Below are 19,726 nucleotides of genomic sequence, written 5' to 3'. Positions count from 1 at the left end.
TCCCTGTGCTGTCTGCCAAACACTGATTAGCTATCAAAGCTCTACAGAGAAATTTACTCCTGCTCACACTAACACAGAGTGGCTTTCCTCCTCTTTGTAAGAGTTAATGCTTGAGAGCAACCACAGAGCATCTTCTGTGGAAAGAGCAGACACGTAATACCATAACTTCCAGGCAATCTAAATGATAAAGAGATATTTCTGGGCTCCTTTTAGAAAACAGCAGAGAGAATTGATCATAAACTGGGTCAAGATAGGTCAGCATACCTCAGAGCAGATCAGATGGCCAGAGCATCCCAGGAGGAAATATCCTCCTGGAAGGATTATTAGGGGCACATCTGTGCCATCAGATGACCGCGCACAATACCCATCAGCTCACGGGGAGTTCAATATGGCATTTCCTTTCAGAATGTGCTTTGTGTCTGCCGAGCAGTGCGAGTCAATCAGCGCCGAGCCCGGAGCGGGGCTGGAGCGCTGCCCTGGCCGGCCACGGGCGCGGGGCTGGGAGCAGCACACGGGGAGGCGGCTCGTGGTGCTGATCAAAACACACAGCCGGGATTAAAGCGGGGGACAACAGCACGGCTTGTTTTGCTTTTTAGAATTCCCTCGTCTCTGACCTTTACAGCAGCTCTAGGGCAGCGCTGGAACCAGCTGAGCAGTTACTGCTCCCAGCTGCAGCCAGGAGAGCTTTTACACCGTCGCACAATGCGTGTGTGTTCGCAGGGGGGGAGCTTAGGGCTGCAGAACAAAGGACGAAATCTAGTGGCACCTAAATCAAACATCATGATCAATGAGGGAGTGGGGAGAGAACCTGGGGAGCAGGGACAACCTTACAACCTTTCCAGGATCAGACAGATGGCCAACATCCACATTATTACAGAAACAAAACAAAAACAAAAAATTCCATGAATGCAAACTAGGGCACCCTGCGAGGAGATTGTAAAAATCACATCGTGATAGCTTGGACTTGTCTTTGTAATTGAGGGGCATTTCCACATGAAACAGTTCTAGTTATTTAATTGGATTTTGAGAACATTCTTGGGCAGACACTTTGTGAGTGCAAAACTGAGTAGTTCCAGTGCATTTACACTGATTTATACCCTGCAAGGGCTTTGCCTGGTGAAAATTAAATATCTTATTGTAAAAATATCTTAGATCTTATCCAGACTCAAATATCTTATTGCATCTGGCTTTCCCATATGACTGCATCTTTCCTGTACTAATAGAAACAACTGAGGCATTTATCAACCTTCAAAGAACTGACTCCAAAACAATCCACAGAGGAGGAGGCTGCAATAGCAGTGGGGAGAAGGGAGCAGATCGTGCCTGTTTTCTGCTGTTGCTTATGAAAGGGATCTGGGCCTTCACTAATCCTGACTATTTCATGCCTCAAATTCCCTGCTCCACACTTGCACACGAGTTCCAAACCCATACACAAACCACAGAGATATTTCTGCTTTCTAGGAAACGTCCTGCTGAAAAAAAACCCCTGCCTCTCTAACATGATATAACTATTATAGTGTGCATTCCAGATAGGCTGGAGTCACCACATACTAACCTAAGTATATAATTTTAGAGCTTTATTATTCTGCTCGGTTTGAATCCAATTTCATTTGTTTTGGTATGATTTTCCTCCTGGAAATACCTGAGCCTGTATTTCTGCTCTACAAATACCAGGGATCACTTGATCTGTGAGCACAAATAAATAGACATCTAAAAACAAATTCTCACACAGATACTCATGATGTCTTAGAAGTGCACAGAAACAAATTCACACCTATTAAACCGAAGACTGTAGCTGTGAAAATTCAGCCTTTAGTTCTGAAAGGACAAGATGGGACAGTGATGGGCAAACCTCCAAAAGGTCATAATTCTGCTTCGCTTTCCATAAGTGTTGCCAAAGCCAAATCCTTCTCGAAAGTAATTGACCTTCTCAAGTCTGCAGAACTGGGAGAAAAATGTAAAAGAAACAAGCTACCTTGGAAGATTTTTGGCAATTCTTGTATTTAGCTGAGCAGCAGGAAATATCATATGTCCAACCTTTCTTATGTTATTTCAGCCCTTCTACTCCTGGTTAAATTTGGAAGCAGAGCAATGAAGACTAACAAAATACCATGCACAGGCACGATTTTCTCTGTGCAGGGGCCTATATATACACATGTGCACATGGCTTGGAGGGAGCAGACTGGGGCATTTGGAGCACTTGGCTTGAATTTGAGTTTTGAGGAACAGTCTCCAGCTGGGGATGGCTGAAATTAAATCCTGTCTCAGAACACTAATTACCTTCGACAGGGTTTTGGTCAATGTTTGCTACTCAGCTAAAGTCACAGGAATAGGTCATTCCAGTATCCTGCATCCCCTGGACTGGTGTTGTGCCCTGAGAATGAGGCAGACCACCCAGCAAGGGGTTGACAAGCTGAAGTCACCCCCAGCTTATTCTCTGCTTTCTCATCCACTTTGTTTTTAAGGGTCTGCTGTGTTGGCTTCACATTCCTGGCATTGCCAGTGGTCCTGCTTCCAGAGGGAAACCTTAATTTTTGCTCCTCCAAGTCTGTTCTGGAGGTAGATTTTCGGCATCACTGAGGCCAGCAATAAAGCTCTTACAACCTTCAGTGTGAAAAGATTTCAGTTTTGTTTTTCAGGTGGTTTTCAGACAGTGCACTGGACTGTTTCAAAGGGGAGAAGTCAAGTCATTGCTCAGCACATCATTCTGGAAAAAGGTGACAATATCTAAACAGGATAAAAAATATCATATGAAACAGAGCCTTACAATTCAACTGTGGTGATGGTGAGCAAACCTTACAATGAGTTGGAAATATTGTGGTGATCAGAAATATCCTACCAGTGTCAAGGAGAGCCCATAGAAATTAAAAGGAGAGAAAGAAAAAGATTTGAGATTAGCATCTTAGTGCTGCTTGTGCTTTACTGCTGGCTTCAACTATTTTTCCAGGAATAGCAAAAAAGCCCCAGAATACTCTGATATTAGAACCTCTTAGAAACAATATGGGCGACCACTGAATTAATTACTCTATAAAGACCTTGCAGTTTGGAAAAACAATTAGTTCTATATTGAAAGCTATGGTGGCAGATATTCCACCACTCTCCTCAGAAAGGTTTTTCAATTATTGACTACTCTCAAAGCTTAAACACTGTTAAAATACTCTGTTCTAAAATTGCTTAGCCTCCACTGGATCCATTGGATTTACTAATATCTTCTAGTATTCATTTCCAACCCACAATTATCAGTTTAATATTCCCAAATCATTCATTTAAAGATCATGGTTATCAAGCCACCTCCTAATCTTCTTGAGTCCAACACTTCAAGACTTGTTACAAATCATATAATTATTGTCACCGCTAATTGTTTTCTCTCTAAATCCTCTCCCACACAACCTCCTTCTTAAACTGTAGACACCAGAATGGGACAAAGTGCTTTGGCAACAGCTACTCCAGTGTCATTACAGGGGTAACACAACCTCCTCAGTCCTGTTCAATATCTCCTTGTTTACCCAGCCAACGATGACTCCAAACCTTTGGCCACAGCCTCACATTGGCAGCTCACATTCGCATGCTTTATCTATTCCAACAGGCTGTTGCTGCTCCAAACTCAGCTTCCAGGTGAAAGATCCTTTCCCCCCATCCATCCCCTGTGTGTGACCTGCTGCCCCTCTCTCTATATGAATGACTTCACATTTGGCTTTACTCTAATACAAAGTTTGCATGTTCTCAGCTTTTGAAAACACCCAACTGAGAGTCCTGTTCTGGTCATTGTTTACCACTCCCTGCACTCTGCAACATCTGCAAATTTTATCAGCACTGATTTTGTTTTCTTGCAGGTTGTTGACAGAAAATATTAACCAGTAAAGAGCCAAGATTGCATTGTGCTGAATAGGAGGGAATGTGGCCAGAGTCACACTGTTCAGGCAATGGCTCTGTTTTTCAGTGGGGGAAAATAAATACCTGTGATACTCATGAATACGAGCTTACACAAGTCAAGAGAAAAAAAGATGGGACAAATAGATAAGTAGGAGATTGGCAAGATGTGCCCCCTGTCTTTCTGTCTCTTTGGCATTCCACAACCTCAGTCTTCCCTTTACAGCAGCACAGGAACCCAGCACGACCCTGGCAAACAGGGCTTCTTGGCTGAGCATTCCAACCTGTTGGTGCAGAGGAGTGGCATTTGTCATTCACAGCTTCATTCACTAATGACAGTTCCTCATCCTTACAAACAGCATCTCATCATCAGCAGGCTGCTGAGAGACATTATCCCACCTTTGGGGATGGAAAGGACAGAACTGAAGGAACCTGGCAGCAAATGCAGAGCAGCAACTAAAACCCCAAAGCAACCTGTGTGCTTCCACTCTGCCAGAGAACCAGCAGCTGGACGTAGCAGGAGAGGCAGTCTGCTTCTCTCACACTGGAGTTGCATCACTGCTGAAACAAACACCCTTTCTTTCTCCCCAAGCATCTAATTTATCGCTGAAGGAAATCTCTGTTCTCTTTCCGAAAGCACCAGCCAAAAAGAAATCTCTACTCTTTGCAACAGCCTGTGTTTTCTCCTCTGCCAACTGGTCTGTGTCCCTCCTTCCCTTATAGAACATCTTGTTGCAATGCCCTTCTACAATAATGTTCACATAAACCAGCGTGCCTGTTCCAGCTTGTCCCATCACCAGTGTGTGACAAGTGTCAGAGAAACCCATAAAAGCCAGGCTGTTGGCTCGACAGGGCAAAGGACACCATGTGTTGAACACATTGACAGCTCTCAATAAATAGCAGCCCTGCTGAACAGCTGGTTGGGTTGCTGGGGTTTGGAAGAATGTTGGCCACATTGCCTACTTGCGTGCATCCTCCTCAGTGAGGCACAGAAGATCCTGCTCATGGGGAGCGGAAATACATCACTTCCAGAATGCTCCAAAGAGGGATTAAAAAAAAGAAAGTATCTGAACACAAGTTAAAATCTTGACTCAAGGCTTGTGGCCAATTTTGGACATACAGAAGTGCAATAAAGTGTTGGTTTGTTGATGCAGGTGCAAAAGGTGTTCCTCCTGAGGGAGTGGAAAGATGGGCAGTGGTAGTCCATTAGGTGCTATCCTAATGTCATTTCCTTCTTCCCTCTCTCTCACGGAATACATAACTCTCATTTTATTCACCCTGAGCCCTCTTAAGTCTGAGAGCACTGAAACTGTTCACAGAACAGTTTAGCCTTCACAGTGTGAGGCAAAACACAAGATTTTGGCAAAAAGACTTTTGCTTCTCTGCCTCTACCATCAGTGTTTGAGGCTCAGAGAAGAGTTTGGACCAACATTCAGCCTCCTCCTGCTGCAAGGTCTCTCCCTCCAGGAGTGCAAGTGCTCCCAGCCCACCTTTGCTGCCAAATCCCAGCCCTGCAGAAACCTCTGGAGAAGAAACACGGCCCCCTTGCTGTCTCATTTTGCCTCTGTGAGATGCAGCTGCTGTTGCTTCCCTCTCTGGCCTGTTCCATGGAGCCTGCAGGTGTTTGCAGATGGCCATTTCCCAGTAAAGCTGGTGGTATGCCGATGTTTAAAACAAAATAAAATAAACCCCCAGAGCTACAGTGTCCAGTTGAAGACCACTGCTGCTTGAGCATTGCCTCTGCTGAGACACAGAATGTAAACAGTCTGTTTGAATAAACCATCCCTAGCAAGAGGACTGCGGGGAATTCCAGCCTTTCCCAGCAGAAGATCCTCTGTTCTTCAATAATTCAGAACTCCTCAAAGGGTAAGAATGAATGGCTCAACTTTCCTGCGAGGAGAAACTGTTGACAGTTATGCTGGGATCCCTGGAGGAAGCTCACCAGTATAAACCAGGTCCATTTCCACCATGCTCCAGCCTGCTCCTTTATTCAACCTGCTTGCAGGCAGAGGGATTGTGCAACAGCTGATAAACTCTATCCATGCTGCAATGCAAAATGCTCACTTCTGATTAGCTTCCCCCCACTGGGATTGGAGGTGGAGAGACTGCACTGGAGTAGCCTTACAGATAAGACTTGACAGAAGATATTTGTTCAGCAAGAGAAACTACTCTTTAAAAAAAAAACAATAGGTAAGGCTATTTTAAACCATCCCATTTTAAGGTATGGAGATTCTGCCAGCAGTGGACGCCTTTTGTAGCACACTTCTAAAACTTTGAGGCTCTTAGAACATAAAGCGGGACCACGACTTCCACATCTATTATATCTGTAAAAGCTCCCTTAGCCCCAGATTCCAAAGACACTCCTGATGGAAAAGAGGGAGCCTGGAACAGTGACATGAGCACTGCACTGACAATCCACCTCTGCCCAAGTGAGGAACCACAGCCCTGACCAGGCTGCCTCCCTTACTGCCAGAGCTTTCCTGTTTCTGATGATGTTCCTGAGCATTTTGAGTGGCCAGAAAAACTTGTTAGAGGATCCAATTGTCTCCTGGAAAGAAACAAACACCTAATCCACTCACCTTGTACCTGAGACAAAGGTGCAGTGTTGAAGACACAAACCGGGATCAGCCACAAGAAAATGGACTATTTATTCAGCTGCCCCTGTGCTGTCAGAGATTTGTGGGACCTCTGCAGCAAGTCAAAAAACAAGTCTGTGTTTCCCAGCTGCCAGCACCAGTACCACGCTTTGTTCATGCCCATGGTGACCACAGTCCTGTGTCACCCACTCCCCTGGGTCCTGCTCCTTTTGCTACCTCCTGAAGGGGTGGTTCTGTGAGGATGGTGTGCAACACCATCAGCCCCGTGCTCAGACTGTAGTGGACAATTATCCTTTGGGCTATTTTAGTCCTTTACAGCCTTTGCGCAACTCAAGAGCAACAGTTTTGCCAGGAGCCAGAATCTAGATTTTGATGTTAAAACAACAACAACAACAACAAAACAGAAAAAATCAGTGGATTTGCCAAGAAGAAAATCTACACCGAAGTCAACCTCCATGCTCGGGGTTCCTGAATTCTGTCCATGCTGATTTCAAAGCAAATTTAGACCGTCATTTTTCCCCACTTCTTTTACATTTTCCATGATGATGGGAAAAGATGAGGAAGACACAGAGTTAGACAGACAGGCAAACATCTCATCAACGAAACTCCTACAGGCAATTGCAGGGTAGGAAACATCCAGCAACCCTGCTGGCTGCAACCCACAGCCCGGTTCTGGGTGCGTGGTTGATTTTCATTAACTAACTTTTCTTCCCGTGAACTTCCTCTGAGGGTGTTTGTTTATAAACAGAGGAGGGAATATTATTGCTGGAGATGGGACAGTACGGGCAGGGGTGAGGGAGTTTAGGCCACAAGCCTGGAGAGCAGAGTTCAGGAGTGTTTGTTGCCGGAAACACAAAGGGCTCACTGTAACACTGGTCCATGGCCCAGTTCCACAGCCTGGAGGGATTACGATATAGGTATATGCAGAAAATACTTCAAAAAGCAAAAACAACCCCACATTGTATAAATGTTTCCCACTGCATCACCATAACCATTACACACCCAACTAAAACCACCAACAGCGGTGACGGTGGTTGGAGGCTGTTCTCCACAACATCCCCCTCTCAGCTTGGTCACTTTCCCCATTGCATGCTCTCTGTCTCTGCCCCAAATTCTCCAATTCACAGGTCTGGAGCAGCCCCCCCTGATTTCCTCTCCAAAGGAGTTACTCTAGGTTTACATTGGTGTGTTCAACAGCAGAATCTGGCTTGTATTGCTCGCTCTTCCCTCTGCCAAGTATGTTTCAAAACTGTGTATGTAATGCATTTACTTAACATTTGCTTTTTCTCCCAGTACTCCTTTTCTCCCTGAACATCTCCATTCACGAACAACAGCACAGGAGGCTTCCAATTCTTGTCTAGTTTAGACTGAAAATAATTCTCATTAAATTATCACTGGTGAAAGGTGCTGTTTTGACCTCCGAGAGGCTGCTCTGTTTATCCACAAGACAGATGACATGTAAGACAGTAGTAATGCAAGCTCCAGATTTCAACTTTAGCACCTCAGACTTTACAGGCACAGATGCTGCTGCATTCAGAACAAACTCCCGTGGATTGGATGTACAGCCTCCCTGGTGATGCTCCTGACAGAAACACTGGTTGTTCAGCCACGAGGGTGTGATCCCTCCCCAAAAATTCTCTGGGGCCCTTCTGTGACCTCTCACCTGGTCTGGATTTAACTACGGGGTAAGCAAGTTGCTTTTGTCCTTAATTTAATAACGTGAGATATACAGAGTTAGATTTTCAGCATTTCCTAGGAAGATAAGCAGTTACAACTTCCATGTTTTACAAGCCATTTCAGCAAGTCATTACAATAATCAATGTGAAGACAGATAAAAAATATCAAAGTATTCCAATTTAAATAGGAGTACTCTGAACTAAGGGGTTTTGCTGATATTTGCTTTTCTCTCCCACTGTGGGCTGCACGCACTGTTCCATCTGAGAAACAAGAATTTGTGTGGATTCAACCACCACCAGCATGTCTGGCTCAGAGATAAGAATTCCAGACCATCTGATTTTCTGCCATCTCCAAAGATCTCACGTCACAAATCCCAAGTGCCTCCTTCCCCCAGCCCCTGTGTTGTCCCCTGGCAGGTGACAGACTCCATCACCACCACTGGCTCAGTGCTGCCATTACCCACTGAAGAACCATCAACAGCTGCAATGAAACATCTTACAGGAATTAGGGCATGTGACTTCACATGGAGAGCAATCTCAGCTGAGGAATAACCATCATCATCCCTAAAAAACAATAATAAAAAGTAGCAAAAGGGCTGCTGGTGTGTTTGATGACTGACTTTGTCACCAGCACACTGCCACGTCCAAGACAAATCAGAGTATCCCTCCATTCCCCAACTTCCCTGGTTTTGAGGGATCTATTCTCTCACACCTGAGATTTATCACCACCAGCAACAGGAGGTTTTGTGGCAAGTTCAAGACCATACAATCGTAATCTTGCTGCAATGATCAAGAAAAATAACAGCACTAAGATACATTAGTACAGGAGAAAAAAACTCCGTTCAAAACTAAGTAACACTGGTAACAGCAAAGGCCTTTCCTTTCCATTTCTATCCCTGTCTTAAGTAAAACAAACAAAATAATGGTGATAAAATCTGTTTCCTCAATCCAGTGGATGATCTTTGCGAGTATGTTTCCAACACTAACAGCAGAGAACAGACAAGGAAGAAGGAGGAAAGGAGCCTGCAGCTGATGCTCAGTGTCAGGAACAGGGCTGCTCTTCTCCCAATTCCATGACGACAGAAGACTCCTGGGAATCAGACGAGGGAGGGGAAGATGGGTCAGAAGAGAGAAATCCATATGGGAAAGTGATTTAAAGCAAACAGAGAGACAATAAATTAGATAAGGAAAAGAAGGAAAAACACGACAGAGGAGAGGAAGGAGAAGAGATAAAAAAGCCCTTAAATATCACCCAAAAGGAAGACCTGAGAGCCCACCAGGGCCCTGGAGGTGCCCAGCACAGAACAGAGTGGTTTGTTTCTCTAACACAGCAGTTCTTTTGCTTTCATGAGCTGGTATCATATCTCTCAGCTGCTGCTTCACCAGGCCAACTCCAGATGCTTCTCAGTTTCACTTCCCCCTCACTCCCTCTCCGCGCTCGCTCCCTGTTTGTGCACGGCGAGGATGGATATTAAACAGAACAATATCAATAATTCCCGGAAAATAGGCAAGCCCGTGAGCCTGGCCGAGCACACGAGCACACCGCCTGCTTACCCCGCGTTCCCACAGCGCTTCCAGCAGCAGCTGGCCAAAGCCACCAGCCTGTGGCCACCCCGGGAGGGGACACCACCCTCCCGAGGCACAGGCAGAGCGAGAGGAGCAGCGGCTGTGAGGAGCAGGAAGGAGGGAAAGCAGGGGAATCCAGGACACCAGAGAGCAGGGGAAAAACTGAGGCTAAGATGGTGATAGGGGAGGGTGGAGGGATTGGACGGGAAAGCCACACGCTTACATCACCCTGCAGAACTGAAAATGGGAGAGTGGGTTTGGAAGAGTGGAGATTTAAAAATTAAAAAAAATAAAAAGGAAAAAAGAGAGGGGAAAAAAGAAAAAGAAGAAAGGTTGATGAGGTCAGTTTGAGATTTGGAGTGTAGCAAAACCAAATAAACATGTTCCCATCCTCTGATGTTAGGGCTTCACAGTGTTTCTTGTCTCATGTCCAAAGCAAAAAGAATCTGCAAAAGAAAGGATAGTGGAGCAAGGACCACAGACAGGTCCAGGCTGTAGAGGAGTGGTGTGGAAAACTCTGAAACCACAGCCTTTGTCAGATTCACCCAAGTTCAATGATATTTTTCATGATTTTGACCGGGTTTAGGATCAAGTCAATGCTTCCTGGGTAACCACGAATCCAGCCCCATTCTGCCAAGGGATAATTGACCTGTATTCGTATTTGTTCACTTTTAACTGTGATATACAATGTACCCTCACTTGGTGCTGCCAAACTTATGGATGCTCAACAGTCCCCAAATTTTTCTGATCACTGTCAACAAGGATAGCAGAAAGAAAATTTCTGTGGTAAGATATTCACTCCTGTTCTCTTTTTCCCTTGCTTTTTTGAGTTCTGCTCTGCTCCTGCTCAGAGTAAGAGTACTTGAGCTTCATGGATGGCTTTGGGGAGAGTAAACTTTATAATAGGCACTAACATCAAATCAAAGCAGTTTACAAGATGTGCCACTTGTGTCAGAATATGTGGGGAAATAAACAAGCTGCTCCTCCTTGATCATTGGAGTTTAAATGCTCTATTGATCTGGGAAGAAAATCAAAGGTGCTTTGGAAATGGTGTGTGTGTGTGCATGCGTGCTCACAGCAGAGAAAATGAAGAGAAATGTGGAGAGACAGAGAAAACAGCACAACAGTCAAGTATTCCTTCTCCACAGAAAGGTGAAATAAAACCAAGTATCATATCCAGATGTCAGCAACCCCCAGGTGGGGAAGTGGGCACGGAGCAATTGAAGGGTGAGGTCAGGGGAGAGGTAAATCTTCATCTTCAGAATCCTCTTTTTTGGGAAAACAAAGAAACAAAATGCACAGCACAGCAACTGTGCCCAGAACAATGTATGAAGCAAATGCCCAGAACCCAGGAAACAGAAGAGTCCAATCTCTTTTTTGCATATATGAAATAGGAAGATTAATATATACTGCCCATGTAAACAGTACTAGATGAAAAAATTGGTAGCATTGAGAGAGGAGGGTAAATGAAGAAGAAGATTATATGGGACTTGCTGATACACTTGAGAGAAAAAACATAGATGATTTTGATCAAACAGGTCTTTTCTGATGCACTTTCTCAATCTTCTGGAATATAAGATGTGAAGAAGTAAAAGTGCAATCAAGCATTCATTCCTGCTACAACAGGGTGTAGGAACTGACCCACAGGCTAAGACCAGAGAAGGGTGGGAAATGTTTGATAAAATATTTTTCTCAGGAAAAAGGGAAATTAATCAAAACAGACTATCTGTGGGAAAGAATCAGTTTTGGCAAATATTCCAACTTAAAATTTCAATAGAAGTTTCGTAACTGTCAAAACACCTGATTCATTTTAACTCTCTGAAAATAAGAAAGCTGATACCTTTTACCAGCCAGTGTTTTTCTTTCTCATACTTAACAGTTTTCTAAACCAATGTTTTGGATTTTAGGTACTTAAGATGTTGTCGATCTGTCCTTCTCTTTTCCTGTCTTACATTAAAATGGTGACTCTCAGTCTTAGCTAAAGAGCTTTGGTTTACAGTAGAGCACTGGGAAATCTTCTGTGGCCTGTGCTATATCAGAACCTACAAAGTGGGTTTTCAGTGAATGTTTGGACTAATTATCTGCTGTTATATCCCTGACACTGCAGGGGACTGAATTTGGCAACCCAGGTGGTCCTTTCTCTCTGCTTCTGCTCCTGTAATTTCTATCAGAGAAAAGAAAAGAGGAGCTGAAAAAGCAACAGATAAAATTAGAAGCAAAACTATTATATGGGAGCATTTCAGCTGACCCCAGTCATGGAAGGGTTTATTTTTGTTTTTTCAATATGTCTTTTTGAAAAAAAGACACTACACTTTGGCCTTTTTTTTTTTTTCCCTGGTTTGGGCCAGCATGAAATTCCAATGTGAAAGCACTTGGTTAATCCTTTGGCCTTGAGAGCACCTAAATCCTGTTGGTCCTGCAATATTTTTCAGAGAATGGTTTAGGTTAGAAGGGGCCTTAGAGTCATCTCATTCCCTGCCATGGCAGGGACACCTCCACTGTCCCAGGCTGCTCCCAGCCCCAGTGTCCAGCCTGGCCTTGGGCACTGCCAGGGATCCAGGGGCAGCCACAGCTGCTCTGGGCACCCTGTGCCAGGGCCTGCCCACCCTCCCAGGGAAGAATTTCTTCCCAATATCTGATCCAAACCTATTCAGTTTCAGTGTCAAGCCATCCCCTTTTGTCCTGGCACTCCAGGCCTTTGTCAGAAGTCCCTGTCCAGCTCTCTCACAGAACCTCTTCAGGCCCTGCAAGGCCACACTGAGGTCACCCCAAAGCTTCTCCTCTCCAGGTGAACACTCCCAGCTCTCCCAGCCTTTCCTCCCAGCAGAGCTGCTCCATTCCTCTGATCCCCCTGTGCCTCCTCTGGGTCTCTGCAGCAGCTCCAGGTCCTTGCAGTGCTGGGCCCAGGGCTGGGGCAGCTCTGCAGGTGGGGTCTCAGAATCCCCCTCCCCTCCCCTGCTGCCCAGACTCCTCCTGACACACCCCAGGACACAGTTTGCTTTCTGGGCTGCCAGGGTACGAAACCCTTTGGAGTTAAAGGTGCTCCTGGATGCATTGTGGCTTCACCTCTCTTATGACAGTCCCATGTCCTGGCAGAGCCAGATCCAGGCTCCAAAGAAGGCTTTTCTCCACCAGAAGTCCCTGCTCCCCTCAGCTCCCTGTGGGCTGAGCCAGGCCCCAGTGACCGGCGAGGTGTCCCCTGGCAGTCGGATCTTTGCTGTCCAGTGTGCTCAGACAAGGATCCCTCCCACCCTTGGCAAAGGTGAGTGAACTCAAACACCACGGAGCTGCCTCAGCAAACACCTGGGCCAGCTGTGCAAGCAGAGACCTGTCCTGATGGGCACTGGAAAGTGGCACCTACCCACTGGAGGGTCTGGGTTAGGGCTCACAAGGAGCCAGCACCCCTCTGGCATTTGGGATTTGAGCTCATCCCTCCCCATGCCCATGTCACAGGGGACACCTGTGCTCAGTGCAGCCACAGCCTCAGCACCCCTTGGCCACCTACGACCCCCTCCTGGCACCCCATGGGGAGGGAGGGGAGCCTGCAGAGCAGCTCCAGCCTCATTCCCAGGGTGCTCCCACCCCGCCCAGGGCTGCCTCTGGCCGTGGCTTCGCGTGCGAAGGCTCTCCAAGGGCTTCCCCTCGCCCTCAGCCCTGCACAGCTCTGCTCTGCGCTCCTCCAGACATCTCCAGAGTCCCTGAGGACTGCCCTGCTCCTGCTCTCTCTCCAAACACCATCCTTGCCGCCTGCTCTCTGCCTCACGCGAGTTCTTCTAACTGAAACAGGCTGCCTTGGAATAAATCAGGCTGAAATGAGGCTTGGAGAGGCAAACCCGGCCTGGTACACAGCTCTGTGCCAACAGGAGACAGCCATACATCATTTAGGAATCTAAACTTGCCATCCTCCACACATACAGAGTCAAAATGCCCTCACTGTTTTATTATCATTTAATTAATTAGAGCAGCCTACGTGTAAATGCTTTAAGGGGGAAAAATAACCCCCACCTTTCTTCTAACAGTGCTGTTCTGAGTCCAGAGTGTAGCTGGTCAACAGAATGAGACCAGATTAAATTGGAAATGTTATGGAAAGAAAAATCAGTTTCTGATTCTTGTCCCAGCTTCCACAGGCTGAAGGAAATGTGCTGTTCAAATGCAAATATTTAGTAAATGACAAGCTGTGAGGGTATTTTGTTCAGTGACCTATGAGTCAAGCCATGTCCAGATCCATAGTCATGAAGGGAATGATCATTTGAACCCATCCACAGGGAAGACAAACCCACACAGCCTCCCCCACCCTTCAGCAGTGGTGTTTCAGAGACTTGTCACCTTGCAGGAACATCTGGGCAGGTGTTCCAGCTCCTGTCACTCCCCTCTGCCCACCATGGCCAGCACCCTGGCACCTTGAACAAGCACTAACTAAACAACAGAACTAAAAGGTTTATATTTAATTTGCTCCTTCGTTGTAGTTCTTCATTACAGAACACAACGAGAAAATTCATACAATTGAAAGACAACAGGCTGTTGAAAATATCTCGTTATCTACCTGTCCATTGTTTTAACACCAGTGAAACTCTGAATAAACCCTCTGTTGAAAACATCTTCAAGCTCCCAGCACACCCAGAATGAGGATCAGCTCTAGAGATAGGACCCAGCTCACCAATTCTACCTGAAGTGTGTTAAACCAATATCAGACTCCAAAACTTCAGAAGGAAACAACTCCCCAAAGTAAACATATATTCTTTAACTCCGTAGAGGGACTTGATCTATGCAGCGTCAATTACATATTTTTATAATTGCCCAATTATTGGACCCTGGCACAGATGTTTCTCAATCTCTTACATGCAAAAGCTGTGGCTTTAAGTCATCTCCACCGTGCTGATTTTGTCTTTTCTCTCCCCTTGGGTTCTGCTGCAGTTTTATGTTCATCAAGGATGGAAGTTGGGAAAAACATAGGCACTTCCTTATATATGAAGCTTTATTAAGTTGGGATCATGCTCCCTGTTGGCAGGCTGAGGAATAGAGAGACAGAGGGGAATGAAACCAAGAAGTGGGAAAAAAAAAAAAAAAAAAAAAAAAAAAAAGGAATACAAACAAAAATCCAAACCAAAACACAAATAACTTTCACTCCTCAGAGCAGGCACGCCTTCTTACTCCGGCTCCCGCTGCCGATCATTCATCCCGCTCCTCTCAGCTCCCAGCCAGTGAAGAGTCAACATCTCGCTCCCGTGAAAACACGAGCCACCCCACACGGCAGCGAACACCCTGACAGGGACCCGGGAGGATCCTGTTTCTTAGGATGGGCTCGCGTTTTCGCAGTGGAACCGGGATATCTTTGATTACAGCAGCAGCAAGGTCAGCAGCGCTCTGAAGCCCCTCGCTTGGCACGGTGTGTGTGCATTACCTAACCCAGCACAGCCCCGCATTAACCCTTTCCTGCCCCGGGGAAGGTGCCCGAGGGCGCCCGATGGATTCCGTGCGCACATGTGCGTGTTTACGGGAGGGATGCGCTGTGCTGCGGGCACGGTGCGCACATCCCAGCAGGGCTCGTCCCAGAACTCTGCGGCCCGGGGAGGGACGGAGGGATGGCAGGAGGGAGGGCGAGTGCGCAGCAGCCGGGAGCTGCTCCGGGAGCCGCTCCGAGGAGCGCAGCCCAGCCCCGACAGGGCTCCTGAGCTTTTGCGTAACGCAGATCAATGGGTCAGACTCCCAGTTTCCCAACAGCTCTCCCTCTGACAAATGCCAGAGCAGATATCAGCGGAGTCAAGCAGGGCGGCAATAACATCGCTGCCAAGCAGCGCGAAAATTGGCAGAGCCTGGCACCAGGACTGCCTCTCATCAGAGACAGGGCATGGCCCGGCACAATGACGAACCCACTTAACAGCGCTGTAAAATTAGCCATTTGTGAAAACAAATTGAATACTGCAGCAGAGGGTGACGTAAGGAGAGTTGGCTCCAGACAGAAACTCCTGAAGCCTGGATTAGCAGAAGAACTCCGTTATGTCAGGGCTCAGGCGCGGAAGCTGATAACAACTTGGGTCCTGCATGAGGCTTTTAACAGACACAACAGGTTTCCCCTATAGGCACACGTGGGGTTCCTCCTGTACCACTCGCAGTGATTTCTCATATGACAGCAGGGAGGGGTGCAAGGGGAGAAAGCGTGGGGCAGAAAGTAGGCGAAGACACAAGAGCAACTCTGAAAAGAGGTGTATCCCAGTCAATCCCACCCCTTCTCTCAGATCTGTGCAGCCACACAGCTTCCCACTTTGCAACTGGGATGGAAGTTGGGGAGAAGCTCACTTCTGGCACTGCCAGCAAATGTGCCCCAGTCCCTCCCCCTCCAAACACCCAGATGTGCTCTTGATTTCAGTGGGGTCCTACAGATGCAAATTCAACAGCAGAACTGAGCTCCTCAGTCTATCACATCCCAAAACAGTGAAAATGTGAAAGCCAAGAGTTTTGGCAGCCAGAACCCTTGATTTCCTCATTGAGGGAAGCGTAATCTCTCCCTAAGCTTGCTGCAGGTCTGGGAGGCTGTGGTGTGCAGAGGATACTCCAAGTGAGTTCCTCTTGGACCTCTTCCAGGTGTTTACACACAGAGCCAAACCTGGCTCCTCTTCAAGAGTGAGTGCGAGGGGGGCAGGGGGAGCTTAAAAATAAAATAAAAATCACAAAGTCCTCCCGAGCAGAGCTGAAGCTCTACGGTGCAAAACTGGGGCATTTCTCTTCATTTTTCACAGTGGAATGTTATTTCCATGCATAAAATGGGTCAACTGTTTTATACAGGCAACAACCCAACCTCCCCCATCCAATTAAAGCATTTTACTACAAATGATCTTTGTGTGTGTTTGTTTAGGTTCCCTGTTGTGAGAATTGGAGATCCTTGCACCAAAGACAGACATGGGGTCCTAGGTGTTGAATTAAACACATTTGAAAAGACACTGACCCTGTTTTGGCACTGATGAGATTCTGTGTAAACCCCAATTCTGCCTTTCCTAACTTGAAAGGGAAGCACTTTGAGCCCTGAGGTTTAAGTTAGGGTTGGGAACCAGAAGAGCAGAGTGTGAGAAAGCCAGGGGGGAATAAAGCAAGGAATAAAGTGGTTCACCTATGAAATCCCTGCTCGGAAGGCACACGGGACCAGCCCGTGCCCGGCACCTCCTGCCCACCCCGGCAGCCCCGCACAAACCGCGTCTCCCTCCTCACAAGCGAGCGGAACGCCTCGGATTGGGGAAAGTTAGGGAAAAGCACGGCTGAGTTCAGCTCAGTTTTTGTTTTCTTTAGGACAAAGCAACTTTCTTGCGAGCCAGCAGCCGCGCCGGTCGGGGATGGGGCAGAGGGAGGGCGGCGGGGACAGCGAGCGGGGCTGGCGGGGCAGCCACGCCACCGGCACGGGCAGCGCTGCCTCCCGCGAGGAGGTGACTCCGCTTAAAGCGAAAGGGGAAACCCTCCCTGTCTCTTTAAGGCATCCTAGGACACGGAAACTTTGTACTTTCAGGGAATCTCCTTGCCAAAAGAACTGTAAAACATGTCTTCCCCCCACCCCCCCCCGATACCCGTTCCTCATTCTGACTTGTTTCCTTTTTTTTTTTTTTTTTTTTTTTTTTTTTTTTTTTTTTTTTTTTCAAAAGGCATTTCCATTTTCTATGACTTCCCTCAGAGCAAAGATGGATGTGGCGACATTTATAAGGGTTTGTAACCCTCCGAAAAGTATCCGATTTCACGACAACTTTGCTGCACTTTATCACTAAAGCGAGGAAAGGGCGGGAGGTGGCGGGAGGGAGGGGGGAGAGGGAGCGAACGCGGGGAGAGGGACCCAAATTCAGGATGGGCTCGTAAAATTTAAATAAGAAAAGTGCAATGCTCCTTGTTATTGTCCAGCTCAGACAGCTTAGACTGGTAGCTGCTTTGAGTACTAAATGATTTTATAGGGCTGTTTGACCTTAGAATCATTGATGTTACACTTGCCATTTCTAAGGGGAGACAAAAATACTCCACACATCCTCTAGCTGCAGTGCGAGTCCCAGCCGTAGCTGAGTGTCGAGGGGTTGGGAACTTTATAAACTCATTTGATTCATTTGAGGTTTCACAATAGCCAAAAAGTTCCTTTATAGCTTTTTGGAAACCACATGCTAACACTGCATCTAAAGAGCGAACAGTGGAGTACACTAAAAAAAGCCAATAAAACCAAGGAAATCGTAGGGGGACCTTAGATACGCGTTTCTTTGCAGCCACACACCAGTCACATACATTTCTTCCCATACATACAAACAAGCCACTTTCAAATGCTCTACTTACAGTTCTGCAACCCGAAAATGAGCCAAAACCCCACCGTAAGAGATGGCTCTTCTACCCGCACCTCATTCCGCACACCCAGAAAGAACAGAAACTACCCCGGGGCGCTGCCGTTCCCCCTATGCAAAAGTTTACATAACTTTTCCTGCCAGCCTATACTTCCAGCCGGTCGGCAGAGCCCCGGGATCTCCCGGAACATGCGGCGGGGCAGAGGCGCTGCCATCCCCGGGGCGCTCCCGCGGGGCTGGGTGTGCACACCCCGCTCCCGGACACACGCACGCCTCCAGCCGGCTCCCGGCACGGAGCGGGGATGCTGCAGCCACAGGCACGGCCAGACCTACCTGCAATGACAGCCGGAGATCTCTGCCCGCCTTCGGCTTTCAGCCACACTTGCAAAGTGAAGGCATCTCGGGGCAGCTCGACGTCTGCCTTCAGCCGCAGCTGATCACCTTGGCCACTGAAATAGAGCGCCCTGCTCGGGGTAAGGGACTCCTCTTCGTCCTTTACCTCCCGCTGTTGCCTCCTGCGGGGGACATGCCCGGGCTCCAGCCCAGCAGTGGAGCGCCTTCCTCGGGCTAACCTGGTGGCACAGGTGCCCGGGGCAGTGTGGAGGAGCTGGCGGCTGTGCCTGGTGTCCCTTCGTGCCCTGCGGGAGCGCTCGTCCATCCCACATTCGGGTCCACTGGCTAGGGCTGTACAGAGAAGCGCAAGAGGCAGCAGCAAACTCCAGAGCTGCATTTCCAATCTTCCCCCCCCTTCTCCCCTGCAAATCCTCCCGATCTGCCAGCTTTGGGCTCCTCCTTGCCTTGACTTTCTTCTCTTGTTCACCCTTCTTGGTATTTGCTCTTTTTATAACCCTTCTCAGTTGCTTTTTCTTTTCTTTTTTTCTTTTTCTTTCTTTCTTTTTCCTGCTTATAGATTTTTTTTCTCCTTAAAACAAATAAAAAATCAAATAAATCAAAACTCCTTCTTGGTTGAAATGTATTTCTCTGTTCTTCCTTCTCTATCTGTCTTCTTCTCCTCTATTCCTCCACAGCTGGAACTCCTCTCTCTCTTCTTTTCTCTGCTGAATTTTCTTCCCTTTATTTTTTTCTTCTTAAAAAAAACACACACACACTCTCTCTCACACACACACACAAAACAAAACAAAAAACCAAAACAACCCCCAGCTTTCTCCAAGACTCAGACCCACTGATTTCCCTCCCCCCAAAAGATGCTCTAATCTATTTATTTTTTTGGCCTCCTTTATAACATAAGCCACAACCCCCTCCTTTCCCCCAACCTCCCCCCCTCCCTTCTTCTCCACAAAATGAAAGAAAAGAGAAAAAGCCCCTCAGAAGATGAGTAAACAAGAATATGCTAATCTACTCTAGGGTGCTCCACCTTCCCAATTGAATGATTCCCATTAAAACTGCAGGGATCATGACTAATCAATCAGCTTGAAGGAGCAGATAGCTCCAGAGGTTCAAACACTTTTGCTGTTTTCCTTTTCTCCCCTTCTTTTCCTCTCTTCTTCTTTCCCCCTATCACTTCTCCCCCTTATTTATTTTTTTAAAGAAGACAATCAAGATGAATGGATCAATGTGACAAAAATCCTGCACCCCCCTTTTTGCAATCTCCCCAGCTTTCTTTCTCAGTCCAGTCCAAAACACACATTCCTATTTTTTTTTTCTTGGCAAAAGAGAAAGCTATTTCTCCTCTCAGACTCCCCGTTGCACTTTGCTG

At 47.0% G+C, this 19,726-nt stretch overlaps 1 protein-coding gene across 1 annotated transcript in view; it reads right to left on the bottom strand.

Moving 5' to 3' along the window:
- The window catches only part of PAPPA (pappalysin 1), a 182,580-nt gene extending 163,321 nt beyond the window's left edge, over nucleotides 1–19,259 (bottom strand). Inside the window, exon 1 of the mRNA XM_063409222.1 lies at nucleotides 18,343–19,259. Within this exon, the coding sequence (XP_063265292.1) occupies nucleotides 18,343–18,739 (397 nt within the window). The 5' untranslated portion in view covers nucleotides 18,740–19,259. The remainder of the gene's footprint in view (nucleotides 1–18,342) is intronic.
- Between the last annotated feature and the right edge of the window lie 467 nt (nucleotides 19,260–19,726).

Source organism: Prinia subflava, chromosome 12 (assembly GCF_021018805.1).
Source record: "Prinia subflava isolate CZ2003 ecotype Zambia chromosome 12, Cam_Psub_1.2, whole genome shotgun sequence".
NCBI lineage: Eukaryota > Metazoa > Chordata > Aves > Passeriformes > Cisticolidae > Prinia > Prinia subflava.
This window is presented reverse-complemented; position numbering and strand designations above follow the sequence as displayed.